Below are 24,817 nucleotides of genomic sequence, written 5' to 3' on the forward strand. Positions count from 1 at the left end.
GTCTTGTTATTCCCCCCTCTTCATGCAGGAAGTTTGACACTAATGCCGTTTGGCGTACACTGCAAGGCTGCACAGAGGCTGGTTGTTGCTTACAAAGCTACACGAAACCAGACACACACATAAAATATGCGAGTACCTTTTATACAGTAGCAGCTTGAAAAGTCACCAAAATGGGATTCTTCAACATAATTGTTAAGTGCACTGATGAAAAAGTCATGTTCTTTGGTAAAAGGGTTCACTGCTGCAGCTCAAGAATCTCTGACCTCCAGACAGTCTGTTTGCAAGAATACAGCAGCAGGCACAGCTCGGGTTTTTTGGATCGTAGACCTTCTGAGATGAACGGGTCCTTTGAAGCTTTTAGTTGCCAGGTGACAGGGGTAAAAAATGCTATGCTGTGACAGACCTCACGAGTTAGACTTCAGCTGAAGCGAGGACTTCATAATCAACCTAATTGTTTTCATTTTTTCCGACTAACGAGGAGTCAGCCAAGACTGGGCAGCACGAGTTTTAGAAGATGATGCTCTTTTCTTCTTTTTGGATTCATCACATTTATTTAGCCGAAAAACTTTTCATGCACAAAGCTTTGAAAGGAACCACTATGATAAGCCGAGTTTGTTTCAAGGTGGAAGAAAGTGGCGGATGGTGTTGTTTAGACCCCCGCTGAACTATTTCTTTTTCTCTGATCGGTGGATCAGTGTGGAACTACAAACACACAGAAACCAACAAAAGAAGGTATTTGTCATGTGTGTCGCTGCCTGCGGCATACCTAACATGTAATGGAGCGCGCACACTCAACCTAATTGTTATTTTGTTTACTCTAGGAAGTGGAGATCAGGACTCAGACTCAGTCAAACATGCTTATATCAGCCTCGTGAGAATTTTTTCACCAGAGATATATGTCTATTAATTCCAGTAAGTCCTGAAGAAAATATTTTTTATGCTTATGCAAAAGTTACCAGATGCTGCCAGCGTGTGATTTAAAATACTGTTGAACAGGATGCTATTTTTCATTTGGAGAAGCATGTATTCCTTTCTTCTTTCTATATTCATTTTGTTGGCTTCGTGTAAATAATTAAGCAGGAGTAGCATTGCAGACAGAATACATTCATAATTCAGGCATTTCATGTTCTGCACGCATTCGTGTTTGTTGCTTGCATCAGTCACAACGCATGTGCTCATCCTTAATTCCTACTTCAAAAAGTTGCTCCAGTCTTTCAAATTCAGCCTCGCAGACAGGGTCACAGGGACAGAGCGCAGAGTAGGGGTTATGGGGAATGACAGAACAGGGAGGGGTAAATATCAGAGTAAGACACACTGTTCCTGAGGTTTGTGGTCCTGCTGCTTCGAGGCCCCCACGTCTCCTCAGCTCCTGTCAGCTCATCAAGGCCAAGTCCCTGCCTATTCCCGCTGGAATACGGCATCAAACAGCCCGGGGAGCCTTTTATCCCAAACAGAATGCCGCCTCTTGTCACAGCGGAGGCTCGGCAACAAGGCGTACACGGATGGCGAAGTTTAACACGGTGGAGTGAAAGTCAATACCCTGCTGAGGTGGCGTAGCTCAGACACGAGAGGGGGAAATGGTGAAAAGGTCACCGGGAAAATGGGATCTGGAAAGAGGCAGCTTATCTGAGACAATAGCACGAGAAGCAGGAAGCCAGATGAAGCCAGGCAGGCACTTAATGTCACGGTTCACTCTTTCGACCCCGTGCCAATTCTGATGCCTCACAATTAAGGCCAAACATCTTATTTTTGTCTTTTCTACCAATTACTGTAAAGGTTACCGCAACTTGGCTTGCGTACACAAATCCTCCTTCACATGTGTGTGTCTCTCTCTCTCTCTACAAAGACACAATGACTTCCCCATCTAATTTCCCTTTGTTTCGACCCGTAGCCAAAATCAGACATGAAAAGGCTTGACTGTGCACCCCAAAGACACAGAAGAGCTCTTTGTACTCAGGCTTGTTCTGCTCCATGCCATTTCTAATCTCGGGCAGAAGGGAAGAGAGCTGCTCCTCTTATCTTAGATGACATGGAGGCTTTGCTCCCTCTCTCTGGAGCTCTCTCATCTTGTTCTTCTGAAACCTAACCCTCTTTCATGCTTTCTCCTTGTGGTGGTTGTGGTGGCAAAGCGATACGCTGAGTGAGACTGGCTGAATTTTGTTTAGGTTATTCCGTCTGAAAGCTGTTACATGATAAGTGAGAGTAAAGAAGCCGGGTTTTACCTTCCCGGGCTGGTTTTTTTTCCATCACTTCTTTTGGACCTTAGCTTTGTCATTATTTTTAATCGGCTCTCTGAAGCATGGCAGTATTGAGAGCTATTTTAATGTGGAAGAGCGGGGTTTATTAAGTCTAGGTTTCTTACTTTCCCTTCTAGAAGGGTGGCCTTGTGAATGTCTGTCTCGAAGCCAACCCAAGGCTTTTTCTGAGAAACAATATTTGGGCTATCTGAAAAGTTGTTTTCAGAGCTCTTCAGCTTACACAAAAAATAGTGCAGTCGGAGAGATGGTTGCAGCCAATTTCTCCTGGAGAGCACTTTTACTAAAGCAACAAAAAGAACCCCCTATGGCTCAAACCCTTTCACTATGACTAATAGATCACTATTAAAACCAAACAAAGTCATTTTTAACTTAAAGAAATTTTTTTAATTTATTTATTTTGGTTGTTTTATGTCATCACAATGTGGCGTTTGTGGGCTGTGCAGGCCAGTGCGCCCAACACAACAAACTGGTAGGTTGTAAATTCAGTTGCAGTCAACCTAATCACTATCCCGTGAGTGCTCATAATATCTTCTTGTAATATCTAATATATTTAGTTATTTTCTTGTTTGCACAATAATTACAGAAACATGAAGTGCGACAGCATGGTAAATACACGAGAGATGGAGCATGCAGACCAGCCACTAGATACAAAGTGATGCGCAGCAAGCAAACAGCTTCCAGTGTGGACGGGGCTTTATGTTGCATAATACTTGATCAAATTTAAACTGGATGAATAAGAAAATCACCCCAGAAGGGTTTTTTTTATAGTGGAATATTAGCTAGCATAGATGTATGGGGTTGACTCACTTTTGGAAGCAGCTCCTGGTGGCCATTGGATGAACTGCATTGTCTAATTTTGGGGGTTGTCACTCATTCCAACATCAGTCAGTTGATTGTAAAATGTTGTCATCAAGAACAAAGCTAGCACTTTGACAGTTTTGCGTCATTGTGTGTAAGAAAGGAAATTTTTAACAATCGTAGATACAATGTGGAACGTGTTACATCCAACTAGCACATTAAAATAATTTAAAGTGCAACAAAAAGGGAATCAACGATGCAGCTTTGTTTTGAGTTGCTTCTCTAAAGTTTGGCAAAAGACTGAAAAACAATTAATAAAGCAATTAGTGGTGTCGCACCAAAACCTTGAACTTCTCTGCAAGTCTAACAACCATGACATCTGCTTTCCTCACGAACGCCTCCGTTTGTTGTAAGTTGTGGCGAAAGGTGCACTGAGGTGACACAACAAGTCACGGCCTTTAAAAACGTTAAGAGAAGGCGTATGTTATCCGATGCATGAAAAGCAGCGTATCCTTATAACATCCCGCATATCACAACAGAACCAAAGTCTGGCAACATGCAGAACATAGCTGTATCCAATCTATTTAAACAGCAGGTCTGGGCCATTGTGACGGGTGCCCAAAGGGACTTGTTCTCCAGACGTCCACCAACACAGACAGAGGCCCTTCCATAAGTCCTATAGGTTCAATTTGTTCTGCCAATTATTATCCTCTGCTCTGCCACAGTGATGGAAGGTGTTGTTCAGTGTGCCTGAATGCCACCCTCTCCAACAAAGAGGGAGCCCCTGCCTTTTTTCCGGGGGTCCAGTCAAGCATTCGCTAACAGATTGGCCGGGGCGCTAACCAGTCAGGTCTTCAAAGAGACAAAGACGACGGGGAGGGCAGCAAAGGAGGGGAGAGGGGTCGTTGGTGAAGAAGAATGACCTGCCAAATGAGAAAGAAGACATATTGAAAGGGACAGAGTGGGAGAGAGGAAAAACATATTGAACCGATGGAGAAGTGCAACCTTTTGACCATCTGGCTCGGTGGGTGACAACAGCCTTCATCTGTATTTTTAGAGCTGTACAACACACCAAATTACTCTGTCAGGAAGATTAAGGAGAGTCAAAGGGCTGTCGAGTGGAAAAAAAAAGAGCATAGTTGTCCCAGAGGGAACAGTGGATAAACTTTGCTCCATCACTTTACTTTGTCTGTAAATACAATATGTAAACAGTTCAAACTGTGTAATGAAAGAGGAAAATAGGAAGCCAAGCTGCTGCCTAGAACACTTTCTGTGCAATATATTCTCATTTCTGTTTAAACATGGTTGAGTACATCTCCAATATGATTTCAGTTTCGCTGTCCTCCTCCTGAGGAGAAATATGCAAGAGACTCGACTCTGAGAACCTCTGCATTAATTCCATGATTGCTTAAATGAAACGCTGCTATTTTCTCTCTGTCGGCGCTAAACAGGGATCAGATCTCCGTGACCATGACTAATCTTCCGCTGCGCTTATTGTGTGTATTGGCGTGCGCCTGATTTTTTTCTGGCTCTTTTTGCCAATTTGGAAAACTAATTGCTTTGACTCTGACCGGGCGAGCAGCGGAATATAATGCAGTGTAAAGCTTCATCTTTCATGCCCATAAATCCCTCTACAGATCCAGCGGTGTACAACACCGGCTCATTAAAATGCATTAAGGCAGGTTTGCCGGCATTTTCCTCTTTGTCCTCCATCCTTTTTCTGCTTTTCTAGTCGGTGATCTTGCACCCCTGGCAGTTGCCACACTCAGCCCATGTTGTTCCACTCCACGTTGGCCACTTTATTCACTTGCAAATACCCCGAGATGAAATGGGTTGCACGCCCCTCCACAGCATACTATCTACCACCTACCTCATGCCTCTCTCGTCTCATTCCTCCATCCTTTGCTTGCCTGATTTTGCACCCCCCTCCCGCTGTAATTTCACCCCTATCCTGCTCTCAGAGCCCCCACCGCTCCCGTCCTCTTTCTCCACCTCTTCTCTACCCACTGACCAAGGTTGTAGATTGCTGGATTACGCTGGAGCCGGGGGGAGGTCGTCCCACTGATTGTAAAGAGAGGGACAATTGGTCCTTTAGTCTGATTGGGTTCCCAGATAAGCAACACCCGGGATGAGAGTGTGCAGACAGGCATGAGAGGCAGAAAGCAGTGGAGACGGAGTACACAGGCAGCACCAGAAGATCTATATTTATTTATATATACAGATGGAGAGAAGGGAAACTTTACAAAGAGGCCAGTGAGAGACGGAGTGTGGACTCAGGGTGACTTTAGGGAAGCTGATTCACTGCAGGCAAAAGCTCTCACAACTTTTACAAGGCAAATTTAGCAAGCGCGCAGGGAAAAGAAGAACAAAGAGATAAAAGGAGGAGAAAAACGAGCAGAAGGAGGAATAAAGTTAAAAAGGTAAGGCATAGATTTTAGTGTGCGTCTGTGTGTATGTGTGTGTGACTTTCACCGGTCACGTTTTGAACTGTGCCAATAACACTTTCAAGCTGTAAACAGGGTACAGTTAGGGATGGTGTAAGTGCCACTGGGGATTCCTCAGCAGTAACTGCACCATCCGATCGATAGTTGGAATTTCTTTTGGTATGCATTAATTGATAGGGAGTGCTTAGAGAAACACGCATGTGGCTGTCAAAAGTAGGTCATGGTGAGTATTTTTTTAGCAGAGGGGGGGCAAAACAAACTTTCCGTAGCTCCAATTCTCAGCACGTCTGCGCTGTCGCTGCTTCAAACAAGTCATGCCGAAGGAGAGGAATGCCTATCTGCTTTTAAAGGACCACTGTTTGGCATTCAGACCTCATTCGACAGCCTGAGTCGAGGTTCTAGTTTCTCAAGATGAGGGCTTTTTTTTTTCTCCCCACTATCAAACCCATTAAGCTATCGCCTCTCTTGTAAGGCCCACAAATAAGATACCAGATTGGCAGGTGCGTCCTCGCAGGAGCTGACCGGCTTTTCTTGCCATTATCAGGAGCAGGATTCTGTGAAAGATGAGCATCGAGCGCTGGAATCCATATTCACAACACCGTTCAGGTTTCTTAAATGACATTTCCAGCACAGGAAATGGGCCTAACGAGGAGCGGGGGCTTCTCCAGCTGCTAATTTGAAAGGATCCGTCCCCAAGACGCCGCGGTTTAATTTGCGACACTGATTGCAAACTTTTCCAGATGACGCTTATGAACTGTGACATCATTTCCATGCACCAGTGCCCGGGATGAATGCCAGTTTGTGTGATTTAATTTCTCAATAAATGACAAGGCTCCTTTTATGGCCTCTACTGAGCGATGAATGAACTGAATGTGCATTGGAGGAGGAGATAGAGGCCAAAACTACAGTAGAGATGGAATGAAAGAACCTTATGGAAAGTTAAAAATAAGCTGGAGCGGTACAGTAGCACAGATGTTGAAAAAGAGAGAAGAATGATGAAAGGGTGAATGGATTATTTTTGTTACCAAACTTCTGAAGCTCAGCCAGAACACAAAGAGAAGCAGAGTGTGGAGGGAGGGAGGAGTAATTAAAAGCACCTTACAGTAAACGAGCCGCAGGGAGGGAGACGCTCGTTGCGGCGCAGCGGTAGCGGCGTGCACAGCTGCACGGGCCGAGCACCCCACAATTAAAGAAGCGGGTTCAAAGCCGGGCCCACGCCAGCATCTGTGTCCTGAGGGGGTCCAAGGTTGGAGGAAGGAAGGCGAATACAGGGTAGCAGCCTGATGGGCACACACACACAGGCATGCTGTGAACTTATATTCATACCAGCACACAAACAACTGTGTGATCTTGAGAGAGTTCGGCCAGATTGCACACACCCCCCCCTCTTAGCTCGATGCTGCCTTTGAAGGCTCGCCCTGTGAGCCAGCTCAGGAAACTGGGTCTTTGCTGCAGGCAGTGACGGTATAGAAACCACAAGAAGTGGTCAGCTTTATCCACACACATACAAACCACACCAGAGGCCATGCTGAAGTAAAGGCCTGTTTATTAAAAGTTAGCGCACGCAGCAGCCGAGTCTCCGTTTAATTACGTGTAAAATAAGTAAATAAACATTCAGAAATATACAAAAAACGACACTTCTATAGGGAATACAGCCCGTCACGCTCGGCCCTGGAAGTGAAATTAGATTCAGAAAGCCCTTCTGCATTTTGCAACAGCAGCCGCTCGACTTATTGTGTTCGGCTTACTGAAAGACACTTTCTCATGCCGGGGCTTCTGCATCTCAAAAATGTGCATCGAGGCAGCAACCTCGCCTGGGTCGGAGATATTCAGAGCTTCCACATGACCATCGCTCTCTACCATGCAAAATCAATTGTGGTTAACAAATTGGCCGTGACGTTTTGCCCTGCCGGGGTGGGTGGATCCCTTTTTCATGGGTCCACCCAGTTTTTAAGAACCTTTTTCCACAGTCTGGGAGGCCTCTTTTTAAAGCTGAGGTGAGTGGAGCAAAGACATGGATACTGTGAAATTAACACTTAATAATGCTCCACATAACACTTGAACAGGGTGAACCCATACTAATGTACCACACACTGAGCTGGCCCCTGGTAACCTGACAAAGTAAAGGCAGTTTGGAGAGTTGAAACATTTCTGGAAAGTTTTTAATAGCATTTAAAATCAAATTAACCACCTCTTTTTTATTATCGATGAATAACTGGCCTATAAAATAAACAAATATATGAAAAATGAAAAAGATGGCTTTCGAAATGTTTTTAACATTGCTTGTTTTTTCTATATTGTAAAGTTTAGATGTCAAAAAGGTTTTAGAAACTATAACAAGTTTTTTGGAACTTTCCCTCACAAATAATGAGGCGCTATCGTTCCAAACTTCATGCTGTCCGAGCTTTGCTACAGGCATAACAAACTATGTGCTAACTTAGTAACTAAATAGTAGCATTGTTGTACTTAGTTGTGTAGTATTTTCTATTTTGACTGGGTTGAGTCAAACTGAACACAGTGTGTTGTGTATTTGCCAGAAGAAACTTTTGCAACATTTGACTGTGACCGTCACGCTCGGTACTACATTTTGTAAGCTTTTGCAGCTTGTTGTGCTTCTCTGAACACTATATTATTCTACAATAGAGATGAACATTTAACACAAAACAACGCGAAACAACACATGTAATGTGCAGTCTGTAATTCCTGAAACAACTTGTAGGTAATGAAGCATGCAATTTGATATGGTTGCTATGGGCTCAGCATCTGCAAGCCTCTAGCGCAAATTTTGTCATGCACAGTATCTGTGTCAGAAAAACTATGCAGATGCTTGTTTTTTATTCTGTAAACTTTTCACTGCTGTGATTTCCAGAGGGTGGGCCACAGCCCCCTGGAGTACTGTGAAGGTACTGCAGATGAGTGGTCATTTACAATAAATATGTATTTTTTAAAGTCTGTTCACTGAAAAAAAAAGCTTTTAGTCTATATGGAGTATGAAGTTTTTTCCACCTAGATCGTTTAACTGATTGTTAACTGGTAAAAAAAAAAAAAGAAAGAAAGAAAGAAAGAAAAAGGACACTGAGTTACCTTCAACAGCAGTGTACCATTCAGTTTATATGCTTGTAAAAAAGTAGGATGAAGTACAAATCTAACTTTTTTAATCCTATTCATTCATTTTGAGAAATCTCTGTGCACATGAAAAACTAATGTCAAGAGCATGCCAGAGCAACAGGTGGAAAAATATAACCCTAACTGGATAGAAATGTTGAACAATCAGAAATCTGCAAATAATAACCCTATGAACTCTGACATCATAAAAGGAGTTAAAGACACACACGTTTGAGGCAGTGAGACAACCTTCAGCTTCAGCTTCTGAAAAGCTTTAGTCGCTACAGAGTTCTCAGTGACCTAAAAGGCTCCTTACATGTGGACAAAAGGACAAAACACATGGAAAAGATTATGATTTAGCAAACTACCAAATACATATGGACAGGGATTGTAAGGTAAAACTCTCTGGAATCAAATAAATTCTTCAATTAAAGATTTCTTGTGGAATCCTAAAAGACTTTTGACTAGAAAGAACTTAACTTGGGAAATAAAGCTATTGATTGAGAATCAAGTTCAACAAGTAAATAATCAGAAGAGCAAAAGGAATGAAAACACAAAGTAAATAAAATACATTTTAGCGCCTTGAGGCAACTGTTGTTGTGATTTGTTACTATATAAATACAACAGAACTGAATTGAATGTGTGATGATTGGAATTGTGACTAAAGGTGTGGGTGGACTGCAGAAGCTTTAACCATTTCAAACTGTGTTGGGGAATTTTTCTGTTGGATTATACGTTGTGATCATCACACTGTTGACTCTTTTTGAGTGTTTTATACAGAAAAAAAGCACCTCTTCTTATGCTGTCATGATGGGCATAACACTATAAAACCTTATGCTGAGTTTTGTGGCAAAGCTCATTAAAGATCAGAAATACTTAATTTTATTGGGTTCAGTTGTTTTTTATGTTTTGGCTGCCTTCCTCTCATTCTATCCCTAGCATCTTCTTCTGTCCTCCTCCCCGGCTTCCATTAATTTTCTCTGGGGTCTTCCTCTTTTTCTGCTCCATGGCAGCTCCATCTTTAACTTCCTTTGTGTAATAAATCCACTATCCCTTCTCTGGACATAACCAAACCATCTCAGCCTTGCCTCTCTAACTTTGCCTTCAAACAGCACAGCCTAAGCTCTCCCTCTGAAAAGTCTGTTGATTCAAACTGGATTGAAACAGAATTGATGGAAGCTAGCAGTTCAATGGTCGGGCCTCAGAAGCATTCCTTCCCAGTAAGGAGTCTGTGATTAGACTAGTTTTCAATTACAGCTAGTGCAGTTCCTCCATATCTCTTCTTACCTCTCAGATTTATCTGATACAAATTTACATGCACTGTATTTCAGGTGTTGTCTGCCTGTTGACACTGAAACCTTTGCACAAGTACCCAAGATGGAGCCCAAAATGACCCTAAAGTGTCTCCAAAAGCCTCTCGTAACTAACTTTTGGGACCTCTTAACTTTATGATGGCTCAGTCGGCTTTAACACCCACTCCTATGAGCACAAGTTCCACCAGTTAGTTTATACTTTCTAAATGTGTATTCAAGCAGCAGTGAGTCAGTATGAACAGGTGGAGGTACAGATTCTGTCTGTCAGTCGTACCACGGCAGTTTGTTTTCCTCCATTGGAAGAAATCACTCACCTCACGCAGGAACAGTTTGATATAGTCTGTTGTTGTCAGATCGCAGCTAATGGAGCAGCAGGTGGACTCGGAGTACGATGATACGACAATATGGTCTATCATTTTCTCACACCAGCTGCTCCCTCTGACAATCACTGTCACTCATTTTATTCCTCCAACCCTTCCTTCCAATGCTTTCTTTCATTTTAAGACAAACACTGGACAAATTGGATGTTTCTGTAGCTTCTTTTCCATTTTGACTTGTTATTTTTCTTTTGAATACAAAGGCAGATTTTTCTACTTGGAGGAATGCTTCAGCCCGGTGGGAAAATACCTCTTTGCCTTAAGTCTTGCAAAGCTTTTTCATATGATTGCTCCGCCGCCCTCCGCCTAGCTCCTCATCCCCTCAACCCTTCATCTTCCCATCCCCTTCTATCCACTGTTCACACCAGCTGCCGTTTTGCTTAAACAGTCGAAATGCCATAAGATTAACAGAACAGAGATGTGAAGAATGTTTTGCCAGCACAATTACATAGCATGTCACCTCATTAGGTGCGACAAAATGGAGCAAAATGCCCGGGTGCAAGCTGCGACCTTTGAGGGGAGGAGCCGAAAGGGGAGGCAGGTCTGGGAGCTAATTTGACTTCATAATGGCAACCAGTCGGCTTGAATAGGCAGAAAAGAGGGGAGCAGCGAGGTCAAGTGTCAGTCGTCCTGCCAAGCGGCCCTCGCGGGGATTGTCTTAACACACACACACACACACACACACACACAGCTCAGCCTCCCGCTGACAATGCAGCCACGCCTCCCACCCTTCCCTGCCTTTTGTGCCTCTTCAACAATGATTAACTGAGTTTGGCGATTCAGGGAGTCCACGGCAGCACAATGCACTCTCTCTTACAAAACATAATGGAGTCAACCAATGAGTCTCTTTCTTCCGCTGCTGCAAACTTTTTGCTAACAGCCTCCTCTCTTCTTGCTTTTCTTTTCCTTTTATCCCCTCCCCTCCTCGCTCCCTTTTTCTACTTTCAGACCTTAAATCTGCCTATTTTCCCCTGAGCTCATTAATGCAGGAAGATGCGGGCAGATGCAGCCGTCCTCCTAATACATAAAAACAAGATGCAGATGGGAAGAGGCAGCGTAGGTGCCATGCGCTGCATGTGAAAAGGTATTGATTAACTCAGATCAATACCTTAAAAAGCATCTCCTGCAAAAATTCACAGACGTGACCTCGCTGATCTTAAGGATTCCTGTGATGCTCGAATCAAAAAGAGCGACATGGAGGGAGATGGTATTTAGAGGCATGAAATCCTGCAACCAGGCGGCACCATAGGGGCATTCAAAACCTGCGATATGGAAGGAAGAAAAAAAACCGTACACAGCACACTTGTAATGAACGGTGTGCAGCACTGAAGGGAGCTTGTAGAACACGGTGTGAGTAGAGCTGAGCAGGGGTGTTAACAGAAACACTACAATCTCAGAACATCACACCCCCGGGCCTTTTACAGGAGGTGTGAAGGAGCTCACCTCTCCTCATGACAGGAAGAGAAGGAAGGAAGAGAAAGAGTGTGCTTACACTTGCTGATGTTTTGTGTCCCGAGCTGGAGGGAAAGAAGCTGGAGCTGGTGCTTCATTATTTCTGTTATCTTCTCCAGGCTCCAAAACATTACATTGCTTTAACATTTTTAGGGGAAGTTTGGGCACTATAATATGAAATGTGCAGGCTTTTATCAGCTTCCTTTGTATGAATAAATAATATGAGATAAAAAGATGAAATGCCTGTATATAAAAGATGGAATTAGCCACCATTAGCAACAAATTAGCTTTTTAGGTGACACCATCTTGGGTTTTTGTAGCCAAAAATAACCTTGTTTATAAGAGAGGGTGGAGTGCTACAGCTACTGTATCACACAAACACAGATACTTGCTAATTGCTGCTAAGAAACAAAATTAAAGAACTACGATTGATGGACGGATAAACTGATTAACCGTGCAGTTTCTGAGTCCTTTTCCTTAGTTGGATGCTGTGAAGCTAAGAGTGCTAATCAGTATTAATTGAAGCACAGATTAAGTTAAACGATAGAAAGCAGCATTCTTTGTTCAATAACTACAATAACAATAAAGTGGAAATTGAAGCCAGCGGCAGAAACTGCAGTTGTAGTGGCCACCTGAGGCAGCCTCTAAAAGTTTGTCCAACCGCAAAGTAAAAACTTCTAAACTTCTAGTATTAAAAAGCATGAGTAGGGTGAAGCTTTTACTTACTCATCCACCTGCAGGAGTGTAGCTGCTGTTATTGACAGGCGTCCTGGCATCTGCTTGGGCTCATCCACTAATATTGTACTGGACCTCTTCACTGTGTGCTCGTGCTGTTGGTGCCTTTTTGACCATTTTATGTGACTAATATTACAGCTTGCTGTGTCGTGCAGACCAAGAGGTCTGTGCTTTAACTGAAATGAATGAAATTCTAGTATTTTTTTTAGTCCTTTCTCACAAAGTTTATGGGGGTTGCTTATGGAGGAAGCTAGCCTGGGTGAGCTGATAAATTAGACTGACTAATTTTTGCTGCCAGCCTCAAGTGGCCATAAGAGGAACTACAGTTTTGGTGACTTCATCTTTTTGTCATGACTGTTAAAGCTGGTTGGCTGGTGGCCGAGCTTGGTACTGGTTACCTTACTATTAAAATTTAAAAATGCACCTGCCAATGCTTCTGATGCTCAATAATTTATATAACATATTCAAACAGAAATTACAAACAGTGGTTCAGAAGTTACATTACTCTGTTCAGTTCCTGAATTTTGTACACCTACAGACTAATTGGGTGTACATAAACAACCCATAAAAACCACACAAAGTCATCTTTATTCTAAGGCAATCCTCACTAGAGTTGTTATAGTTACACTTACCTGTGACATCAACATTCTTTTTGTTCTTCATTTTATAACTTTTAAAGAGTAAAAATACAGCACAACTTATTTTGGTTTGCCTCAAGGCAACAAAAAAAATCTGAAGAACATGTACCCATTCTCCTCATTTCTTTCCAACTCCACATCGCCAGTACAAGAGGAACCCTCTCCTTCAGCCATTATAAGGCTCACACAGATACACAGCTCATTATAACTCTACAAAAGCTCAGTAGTGGAGAAATAATCTGGAGTCAGTGGAAATGTCCTTGTTGTATCCTGTGGCACTGTTGGAGACCTGTGGATGACACATATTAACAGAAATGAATGTGTCCAAAATCTGAGACTCATCTGTGCTCTTCCTTTTTTCTCTTCCAGCAGCCACAAAGACAGGACCCGGGAAATAGCTCCACTTGTGAAGAAAAAGGGAAAAGTCTTTTCAAATACCACTCCGTGCTTCACGATGGGAGACCGAGTGCATCTTCTAGCAGTTGCGCGGACCTTGCTCCCCGTGGCTCTTGGCATTTTGACCCTTCTGCCTCATAGCCTTCTGGGTACGCCAGCAGAGGAGGAACACGTAAGGAACTCAGCACTTCTGCAACGGGCAAAGCGAAGCTGGGTGTGGAATCAGTTCTTTGTCCTGGAGGAGTATACTGGACTGGAACCACTTTATATTGGAAAGGTCAGTCTTCACTATAAGTTGCACTTTATGAACATGAACATACGCATACATGTGGAGGTATAAGATGCAAAGAGTGCGGGTTTCTAGCCTTGCAGAGAGCATGGTTTCTAAGTAACCTTTGAACTGATAGGTGCTGCAAAGTGAATTTAACTCCAACTCCTTCAAACAGAGCAAACTAAAAGATCTATAGGGGAGCTCTACTGCTGGAGGTCATCGGCAGCTGGGCTAGAGCTGAGCACATGAATACAAAAAGAGAAGATCATGGGTGGGCAAAGGCAAGCTTCAATAAATGCAAGAAGAAAAAAAAGAAAAAGAAATTCCAATTTAATCCCTGGATGCACTGAGTTCTTATGAGAGACAGCCTCTCTTCTGTCCACTTTGAACCAGAGCCAGACAGCAGTGATTGAGTTAATTGACTCGAACCGAAGCTTCAGTCGGTCTCCGTTTCTCAGAAGTGGACGGCACATCTGCAGCACCGCTGACATGCTCTCACAAGAGCAGAGGAGAGGTGCTCACAATGGAGCACTTTGATTGCTCGCTTGCTAAAGTGAATTCAACATTTGATCAATAGTTGTAATTCTAGTCATCATCGGCAGAGAGAAGCATCATTTCTGCAAGCTCAAACTTTAAAAAAAATGCCATTATATCACTAAAAAAGATTTCTCTGGAAAGAGAGGGAGCAAAAAAATTATTTAGTGTCAAGCGCCTGCGCAAATCTGAGTCGATTTAGGAGCCAGTTCACTGAGTATTACTCTCACAGTATAGAAATTGTCTGCTGGAGCACATGTTTTCTTTTAGTTTTAACAAATACAGAAGTAATAATGTATCCAAATTTAAACAAAATGCTCATGCCCTCTATTTTTTCATACTGTGAAGCCAATTTTAACCAATTTACAAGCAACAAATAAGTATTATCAATGCAGTTAACACCATAGACACTATGAAAGATGGATGTGAAGCCAGTGCTTATTGAAGTCTTTTTTTTCTGAACTCAACCACCACGTTTGGGTCATTCTGAGTAAAATATTAACTCAATTGTGGAAATTTTGGTCTTTCTGATAATGCTGATTGGCTAATGACTTGTGATTGATGAATCACTCACTTATCACAGCTGGTTTCAAAACACCAATAAAATGCTTATCGAGAGGCAAAGGGTGATCTCCATCTGTTATACCATCGATGGTTAAATGACAACCAAAGTAACAAATTAATTCCCTCCTGTTGCACGCTAACTGTAAGATTTTAGTATAACTGAATGGGCAGCCATGCTAAGTCGCTAACATAAAGCTGTTTACATGCTTTAAATGATAAGCCAGTTTGAGTTTGAAAAATAAATACAGTTTTTTGACACCTTGTATTGTTTTCTTTAGAATGATCCTACATTTTTAAATTCCTGAACAACACATGTGTATATGCAGGACTAGCTGTGCTGGGCGAGGGTATAAAATTTGGAGGGAAAAGATCTATGTTTTTTTAATTAAATTAATGATGATTTATTGACCCACGAAGTCCAAATATTTGAATTTCTTTGTAAGATAACCTTCCTAAGGTGCAGTATATTCCTCCCTAATTAAACCTGTTTGTTTTTTCTTGTAAATTCTTGTGAAAGAATGTGAACAAACTTTTTTCCGCTGTAAATTTACAAGGTTTTTCCCAGTTTTTCCCTTCCAGTTTTAATACATGAATTTGAGCTTTTTTCCTGTATATTTGCTCCTTTTTTTCTAAATTTCTTTACTTTAATCTTGAAAATTTGAGTTGATTTTTTCCACCCCTTACCCAACAGTAGTTTAGACTGTTGTAATGCCCAACAGGTACATAACATCACATAATGCCTGATCTTTTTTGAAAAGTTATACACATAAAAGTAATAGTGGCCCCACTTAAAACCCTTCTCAAACTGTTTAAATTTATATACTTCCGTGCATGTAAATGAACCTGTTTGGGTTTCTTTTAATTACCTGTAATAAAAAGAAAACCACGCTTTCATACTTTTAGCTATTCCTGAATAGCTAAAACTATAGAGCCCTGATTCCAGAACTACCACTCCCTCAATATCCCTCATCAGCTTTTAAAGCACTGCAGTATTAACTGCTCATCCTCAGAAATCACCCTTTGGGAATGATGCAAACCTGCTTTAATTAGTCTTCTGGAATAATTTCACTACCACCGCCTGGGAATACTGAGGAAAATGTCAGATTCCTAAAAGTAATGTGCTTATGCAGACAGAGAGATCTGCAGGAAAAATATTACTTCCACTTAAATGTGGTGTGAAAAATTCCCGTACCTCTTCTTTGCTTCCATTTATCTCCTGTTTCTCCTCATCTCTAATTTTTGCACACTGAATAGATAAAGTGAGTCTGACAGGCCGAGCTACAACCCAAAGGGCCACTCAAGTTCGGGACAATGCAGAAGAGAGATGTATTGCAGCCTCCCTCCTTAGTTTGCTTCCCCTCAGTTCTCCCTACCTCTACTGAGGAACTTTGTATTCAGAGCCGCTGGGATGTTGGAGGTTTGGGGGTTTGGGCCGAAGCTGAGAAGGAGCAGGTAATTGATAGCCCGAGTGTCAAACTCGCTACTTTCAAAGGCTTTGAAGGAAAAGAGGCATTGGAGCCGGAGAAGGTGGATAAGCAGAGGAAAGCTGAGCCTGTGATATATCACTACCAGACACAGGGCTGAAGCCCACAATGGGGTGTTGATTAGAAAATCTATTCTGGGCTGGGCTGGGCTTTGCAGGAGAGCGTGCAGGTGGGCATGTTGTCGGCAGTGATAGGAAAAGCTGTATTGTCTGCTGCACGGCAATGAAAGATATTGTAAAAACTACCAGTGCATTATCGCCGGCATAACAAGTGGCAAAACTTTTAGCAGTTCAATCACCTCGGCTCGGCCCCAGATGAGAAAAACAGCCAAAGGAAGTGTGTCTTGAAAGGAGTGTTTGCAGATTTAGTGCTGTGTTGTGGACTGGCTGCACACCTGTTGATAATATATGAGACAGACTGGGGGGCATTTAATTTCACTCCGCTAGTGTGATGGCAGCAAGCACTCATCATACGCAGAGGCCCTTTAAGTACAAAGTAAAGTCTGATTGCAGATCAACAGGATGGCATTTGCTCTTAGAGGCCACAAAAGGCTTCTGATTGCACTGCAGGGTCTCGGGCAACAGGCTCTAAGCTGTGATTACATGTCTACTTCCAGCGACAATATTAAGAACAACACATAAGCACACACCACCCCTGGAGGTCAAGAATTTTGAAATTTTGGGGGACTCAAATCAGTTTGACAGTAATGCATTAATTTATCATAAGGACATTTCATATTTTTTCAGATTATTTAGACTACAAAGTAAAAACCATTAACAATGAGCCCCTGGTGAGGTCAAAATTAGATAATTGCTAATCACATTACATCAAATTTCAATTTTGCACTCCAGTCCACAGGAAAAGCTTAGATCCAGGTGCCAAAATCATCGGCCACATACCCACTGATCTGAAGTGGGGCAGACTGGTAACTCTATTGGTACATATCCGACATATTGCAGAAAACATTCAGTGAAAAGAAGTCTAACTACAAATTGTAGTTGCAGTGCAAACCCACCAGCACAGCTCGACATGCTCACACTTAAAGAAAAACAAACATTGTCGACACTTAATTACAAAAATATCTTTGTTGATTAGCAAAAAAGTGCTGTATTTATATATTTATTTGTTTTCTGTTTTGTTTTTCTTTTACTGTGACTTTACTGTAAAAAAACAAACAAATAACAAAAACTGGAAATTTTCTGTTATTTAATGTAATACAAACAATAATAAGCAATTTAACTACAACCAAAGTACTTTGATGCAGTATGACGGGCAACGTGAGGTCTTTGCCAGTAAGACGTTCTGGCCCCACTCGGGTCTTAGGTTTGACACCCCTGGCTGAAACCATGGAGTAACCTCTGGAGCTAAAAAAAGATGAAAAAACCTGATAAAGCGACGTCACCTGAATTATGTTCTTCTGATTTTATTTGACCTACTTTTGATTCGGAGCGTATCTTATATTCCATTACTGACGAGAGAAGAGGGACTAAAACGGAGCAGGTGGTCAAATGAAAGCTGTTAATGAAGAATCAGCTTCAACAAGCAAATCATCAGAAGATCAAAATGAATCCCTGACAAAGGCAAAGATACTTTAATTCATCTTGGTCTCTTGAATCAAAGGTTTGAGTGGGCTGCAGCAGATTTTAGATAACAAATTACTTACCCTAATTTGACAATATCCACCTTAACCGTTGACAAAAATGCCAGCATATGCATTGCTCTTTTTTGCTCTGTATGATGTTAAACCTACCCAACCTACTTGCTATTCAAACCATCCTGTTGTTAGGGCCAGTCAATACGACTAAAGCTGGTTACAGGGGGAGGGGCTTAAATGACAGAGAATCCAAAGCCCATAACAGAGCCCTTCTAATAAAAGGAAAAGAGCACAACAAGTCCACTTTAAGACAGAACAGAATGATACCCTATAACTCTGTTGTGCACACTGAATCATGGCTACTCTTACACTCCTAATAGTCAGGTTGCAAATATGTAAAATAGCAAATCTTCATCACATACTTTACTGTTCTTTGATAACTTGACTAATTTCCTAAAAAGGGAGCCACGTTCTTCCAGGCATGTACTACAGCCTCTTTTCATGTGTATCCTCATTTCTGGGTTTGTTTGTTTTTTTTTCTGCAGCAACTATAACACATGTTTAGTTGGACTGAGATCATGAGGTTGACTTGGACGTTGCTTCATTTGTCCCAGTAAAGCTGTTTGTTTGTCATTTCTGTATGTTTAGGATCGCTGTGCTGTTGCATTTTTCTAAAATTGGAAGATGCGACCTAATTATCATTCCCAAAACATGTCAATGCCCTAATACTTTTGGACTGCACCATTTGTCTGTTGTGCTGTCAACTTATGACTAGTCTTTCATGCTGGTCATGAGAATTTCGCTTTTAACTAACAACTCTGAACCTCACAGCTCCACTCAGACATGGACAAAGGTGATGGCTCCATTAAATATATCCTGACGGGGGAAGGGGCGGGCACCACTTTCACCATTGATGACAGCACGGGGGACATCCACGCAATCCAGAGGCTGGACCGAGAGGTGAAGGCCCAGTACATACTCCGTGCACAGGCCCGCAACCGCCTGACGGACAGGCCCCTAGAGCCCGAATCCGAGTTCATCGTCAAGATCCAGGACATCAACGACAACGAGCCAAGATTTCTAGATGGCCCATACCAGGCGACTGTGCCTGAGATGTCCAAAATAGGTAAGCAGAAGGAAAAGGAAAGGCGGGCGCATGGTACGAGACAGAAACTAACATGTTCTCTGTGCATGTTTGCAGCCATGGCGAACAATAACAAAGTGCATAAAAGCCCTTCAGAGTTGACGCTGTTGCTTGTTCTTACAGCCTCGTTTCCATCTGCTTCATTCACAATTCATAAAGATACTTTTAAAGTAAATAAGCACAGTTAGTTCGTGTCTACAGATGGAGAAATCTCCACCTAAAAGGATGCTTCCTATTTATAACTGCATCATCTCCCCCTAACCTCTGCTTCCAGGAACATCTGTGATCCAGCTGACCGCTACAGATGCTGACGACCCCACATATGGCAACAGCGCACGTGTGGTCTACAGCATCCTGGAGGGCCAGCCTTATTTCTCTGTAGATGCCAAGACTGGTACGAAGCTGCAAAACCACTCATTGCATGCAGAAGCTGAAAATTTCAAGCTTCACCAGCTACTAACTATTTTATGAGCTCCATATGAATTTGTAATTACTCGGAATGATGTCAGATGATCTGATAAAGTCCACAAACTTCCTTAAGATTTATTAACAGGCACCTACCACCTCTTTTTTAACACTATATCACACTGATTTCGTCTGATTTTAGCAGTCCACACTTTATACCCCTGTGTATACCAAACCGACTTTGAATGTAGGAAGCTCAGCATGGTTCCTGTTGTTGCTATGAGACTACTGAACACTTGTCTGAAACGCGACGCAACTTGCCACGTCTCTAACTCCTGGCACCCGACAAAAACAAGCTCAAAGTGTGACTTCTCTGTTGAAAATGAGGACAGAATAAGACAGGCGCAGCCTCATAGCGTGGAGAGCAAACACTTGGAGAAATATAAAATTAAATACTATGTATTTTGCAGTACTTTTAACCAACTTGCTGGTTTCTTCTCACCTGCTTTTCTCTTTGTATCTCTTTCCAAGCAGCAGTTGAGTCCCAGTTACTGGCTTATATTCTGAAAATCAACAAGTAGTTTCTTCTGAGATGATAAATCCATCGATGGTGACAGAAAATACACGAATATTTATTTTTCAGTCATTTTACTAGTAAAGGACTATTTGAAGTTTTTGAGAAACCTGCTTTAACTCACATCCTGTGAGCCTAGCTTAGCGTAAAGACCGGATCAAGAAACAAACAGCATACATGGCTTTGTAGAAAAGAAAGAAGAAAGTGTACTTCATTGATCCCCGTGGGGAAATTCCTCTCTGCATTTAACCCATTCACTCAGTGAAGCAGTGGTCAGCCTTTGGGCGCCCGGGGAGCAGTGTGTAGGGACGGTACCTTGCTCAGGGGTACCTCAGGGTAGCTGTTCAGGGGAATCGAACCCCCGACCTTCCGATCATGAGGCCACCACTCTACCTACTGAGCTATCCCTGCCTTTGCCTATTAAGTATTTCTAAGTATTTCTTGCAAATGCTTTTGAGCACAGTGCTTAACCTTCTTCATTTCAATCAGTACCAGAAGTAATTAAATAATAATCAGTATACCATAGATAATAAAAGGGAGTGTTGCACCATGTACTTAAAGCTAAATGATATAGGCTACTACATTTGACAAAAGTCAAGGCCACAAACTGCAGCGAAGATAAAAAAAAAAAATAGCAGTTTTTGGTTCACGGGCAAAAACTGAGTCACTTCCCCGAGACTCTCACATGAAAATGTCTGACTTTATGGCAGAAATAAATATGTTTACAGCTTGCTACAACCTGTCTGTATATTTAGGATAATTGTGCTGTTGCCTTGATTTAAAACTGCAACCTAACCACCTGGGTTTTTTCAGGCTTTAAGTTTTCTATTATGATTGTGGCGACGTTGACTTGCAGCTGGAAGCCACAGCTGCCTGTAGTTGCTAGCTTTCTATTAGTCGTCGCTTTGTCTAATTTGAGTCACTGAACTAGATTTTGTGTCTTTTTTAGTGATGTTAGTGCCTTTTACCAACTAATATTCCGTTATTTTGCATCCAGTTAACCAATTAAATGTTGTCAAGTATGCATTAGCTGCATCCTCTCATCACTTTTAGTGTCACACACACACTCATACAGTGTTTTTATCTAGACATAACATTACACACATGAAGCACTGGGGTAACTAGCGGGTTCAGCATCTTACTCAATGGTGCTTCAGACCATTGATGGGAGGAGCCAAGTATCCAACCAGCCAACCAGCCACAGCTGCCCCCAAAAAGACAGGAAGAATAATGCATGAATACTAACTGCTGATAAGAAACAGAGTACAGCAACATGGAGACTAACCAGGGACCTCAGGATGACAACAGACGATCCCAAAAAGGGAGACAGGAATATTTACACACAGAAGGTGTTTAAAAAAGTGGAGACATTTTTGGTAGTGCACTTCCACCTTTGTGTATTTATCATTTTCCTGTTTCAACATGACAGTGATTCAGTGCATGAAGCCAGCATACAGCATGGTGTGGAAAAAAACTGGACTTGTCCAGACAAAGCTCTGACTTTGACCATCTAACAGCTTTGGGATGAACTAAATTATCAACCCAGAAGAGTGAGAGACCTCTCTAATACTCTTGGGTCTGAATTAGATCAAATTACTGCAGCCAGGTATCTTTTGAAAGAAGAAAAAAGATTATTGGTTGGCCAGCACGTTTTACAAAATAACAGCGTATAAAAATTAAGTAAACATAACGTGTAAAAGAGGAAGATTTCTTTAAACCTGTAGCTTTCTAGGATGTGGTTAAAGCATTTATTACCATGTCCAAAAATCCATTAGTACCTCTGGCCAGTGTTTAACACAGCTGTCCCATTTCTTTGTCAGCACAGAATCTGTTGCCAAACCGCTGAGGGTGCACTGCCCATCAACAGCCAGTCAGACTACTGCTACCGCTGCTGCTGTAGGTCGGCTCTGCAGCCATCAATCAGCCTCACTGCCTCCACTATAGGCACAGCTTTTATTGGTGCTGCCACAATCCACAACTTAAACACAGACAGCCTTGGAGCTGCCCGCGACTTGAACTCCTTTTCTGATCCTGTAGCATAAAACTTTTACGTTGCATGAATTGTGCTCCAAATTTAAAATTAAAGCAATCAAAAAAGCATGCAAATGCGATTCAGAGAAATTAACCCAATAGTGAGGTGTATTTGCAGGGTTGAGGTTGGTCACATGCACTTTAACTGTGCAGCCATGCAAAAAGAAAACCTTATTTAATCCTCTAGAAGCAGCAATTTCTTACTTTACTTTGCTCTCATTTTCAGTTCGAACTAAAGTAAATGTGATTATTTCCACTTCTTGATTAGGACACTGAGTGAAAACTTCATTAGGAACACCTGTGCATCTGTGTAATTATGTGCTCATCTGATCACGCAATCATGTGTTTGCAGAGCAAAACATAAAAGTCTGCAGATATAAGTCCGGATGCTTAGTTAATCTCCACATAAAACGTCAGAATCAGGAGGAATGTGGTCTTAGATCATTTCTCCAACTGCTGATATTCTGAGATTTCCTCCACAGCTGCTTCTGGAGTTCAGTTAGGTGAGAGGTCAGATGGCAGACCGGTTGGAGCTGGCAGACAGTAGCATAGATAACCAATCTTCACGTCCGTGCTGAGCAAGAAAGCATTTGAGTCAGAGGTGGACAGGCTACAACAGCAAAGGACCACATCGAGTTTGACTGAGGCAGCAGAGGCCACAGACTCACTAAAAGTGGACAAAAATGTAACTTGGTCTGATTAGTCTCCTTTTTGTGCTAAAGCTGCAGATAGCAGGCTCAAATCTATGGTCAGAGATGATGTTTTCAGTACCATAGTTGACCATTTCACGGTCGTTCTAGAAGCAAGTCTCGCCAAGCATCACGTTAAGTCAGGTTTGACTCAAAATAGAATCTAAAAAGGACATTATTAAATCTTCATGAACAGCTAAATACACAGTGTTACCCATTTTGAAATATCAGTATTAGCATTTTGACCACACCGCATTGTTGTTGTTGTTTTTTTCACAGTCATGGTAGTCTTAGTTCTTGAGTTGAAGGCAACTCTTTTTTTAGGTCCTTGAAAAATGATATCATCGATCAGTCGCCTACAGAGATATTTTGAGATCCCATCTGTTTCAACTCCCACTCACATCTAGATGCATCTGACCCTAATAACTCTCGTGATAACAGCGTAAGTGAAACCTCAGGTCTACTTCCGAGGTGACAACTCCACTAGGGTTTAACTGGCTGGGAATCCCATCAGCTGTTAAAACCGAAGAAGCCTCTTGGATGAGAAATTGGCAAATTGTATGAGTGCAACACCTATACCTGCTAATTAGTGCTAATTAACTAGATTTTCTGTCACCAAAACTGAAACAAAAGCTTCTTGGGCAGGCTGTATTTAGCAGCAGCCCATATTATTTGTCAGGTAATTCAATTACACGGTTCAGAGGTCCAGTTCAGTGACTCCCATTAGCAGAGGTGAAGTCTACCAACTACCCAAGACAGAATAAACAGGAACATAGGAACATGATGCGTGTAACTGGTTGGTGAAGTCACGCTATAAATAAATCAAAGTCCATTAGCAAGTGAACAAGTGAGCATCACCAGGATAACAGTCCTTTCTGTAACTTTGGATAACCAATTTCTAATCTGGCTACATGTTATGTACTGTCTGCTTATGCCAGACCCCCAACTCATCCAGGTGGATGATTTAAATAATGTGCCTTTTGTAGAGAAACTATCCGTAGAGGCCAAAAAAATGTTTTCATATCAGGCTGCAAAGATGTTTTTGAATGACCGCTAGAGGAGCTGCAGCTTTTTGCACATCTGTGCTAACCTGGTCAATGTCTCTGGCTTGTCCCACAAAAGCTCTGGACAAATGCAATCTAAAGTCATGCTATGGCTACAATAGCTAAGAGAAAAGAATGCTTATCAACATTTCTACCACATTAACAAGTAGATATGTCTGCTGCTGCACAATTAAAACTGTCCCAAACCTCTGCTCTGTGCATGTGTCAGTGCAACAAGATGATTGGCTTTTATATTTCTCAGCTTGGGTGTTGATTGACTCTTTGTGGTCTGGGACATTTGCCCGTAGATTTTGATTCATTATTATCTGAATACCATGTCTCCCCTAAAACGTTCCTGGTCATTCGCACGGTTTACAATCTCCTAATGACTGCTCTCAGCATGATAATGCACCATGTCACAAAGCCAAAAAAGTAATTTGAACCTGGTTTCATTAACATGACAATGAGATTATTGGGCTTAAGTGGCATCCGCTGTAATGATGCACAGATTGCACATATGTCCGCAGGCACAGTGGTTAATCTGCATAAAAATTAACATCCTGAAAAACAGCGGCTGGTTTGTGAGAAGCATCATTAATGAGGAAAATATTAATTATTTCTAAAAAAAAAGTTTTTCATTTTTCATCAGGCATAAACTAACTAGACTGTCATTGTGCTAGCTTGCACAATTTAAAATTTAAAAACAGTGTACAGTAACTATAACATCATATCCAAATGAGAAATAACAGTAATGTGTGTTCAGGTCAGGGACTCTAAATTAGAGAAACTAATTAGTTGTGGTGGGTGGTGCGAGGATGATTTATGCATGCATGTGGATTAGGATGACACTGGAGTGGATCCACTCATCTCAAGCCCCCCAGGCACCAACAGATCACCTTTTGGATGTAGCAGAATGTACATTTACTGTCAACTTTACTTGGTACACCTTGCTAGCGATGGGTTTGAAC

At 41.9% G+C, this 24,817-nt stretch overlaps 1 protein-coding gene and 1 long non-coding RNA gene across 2 annotated transcripts in view; one reads left to right on the forward strand and one right to left on the reverse strand.

Moving 5' to 3' along the window:
* LOC116311426 (cadherin-20-like) overlaps positions 1 to 24,817 on the forward strand; it is a 97,696-nt gene that overhangs the window by 54,309 nt on the left and 18,570 nt on the right. Inside the window, exons 3-5 of the mRNA XM_031728539.2 lie at positions 13,490 to 13,793; positions 18,795 to 19,089; positions 19,382 to 19,501. Coding sequence (XP_031584399.1) covers positions 13,575 to 13,793; positions 18,795 to 19,089; positions 19,382 to 19,501 — 634 coding nt within the window. The 5' untranslated portion in view covers positions 13,490 to 13,574. The remainder of the gene's footprint in view (positions 1 to 13,489; positions 13,794 to 18,794; positions 19,090 to 19,381; positions 19,502 to 24,817) is intronic.
* Positions 3,802 to 7,379, reverse strand: LOC120441716. Its single transcript, XR_005614222.1, has 3 exons — positions 7,249 to 7,379; positions 6,603 to 6,780; positions 3,802 to 3,979 (listed from the first exon to the last, which is right to left on the reverse strand). It is a non-coding gene; the product is annotated as an uncharacterized LOC120441716 (long non-coding RNA).

This window comes from Oreochromis aureus, linkage group 9 (genome assembly GCF_013358895.1).
Source record: "Oreochromis aureus strain Israel breed Guangdong linkage group 9, ZZ_aureus, whole genome shotgun sequence".
Lineage (NCBI taxonomy): Eukaryota > Metazoa > Chordata > Actinopteri > Cichliformes > Cichlidae > Oreochromis > Oreochromis aureus.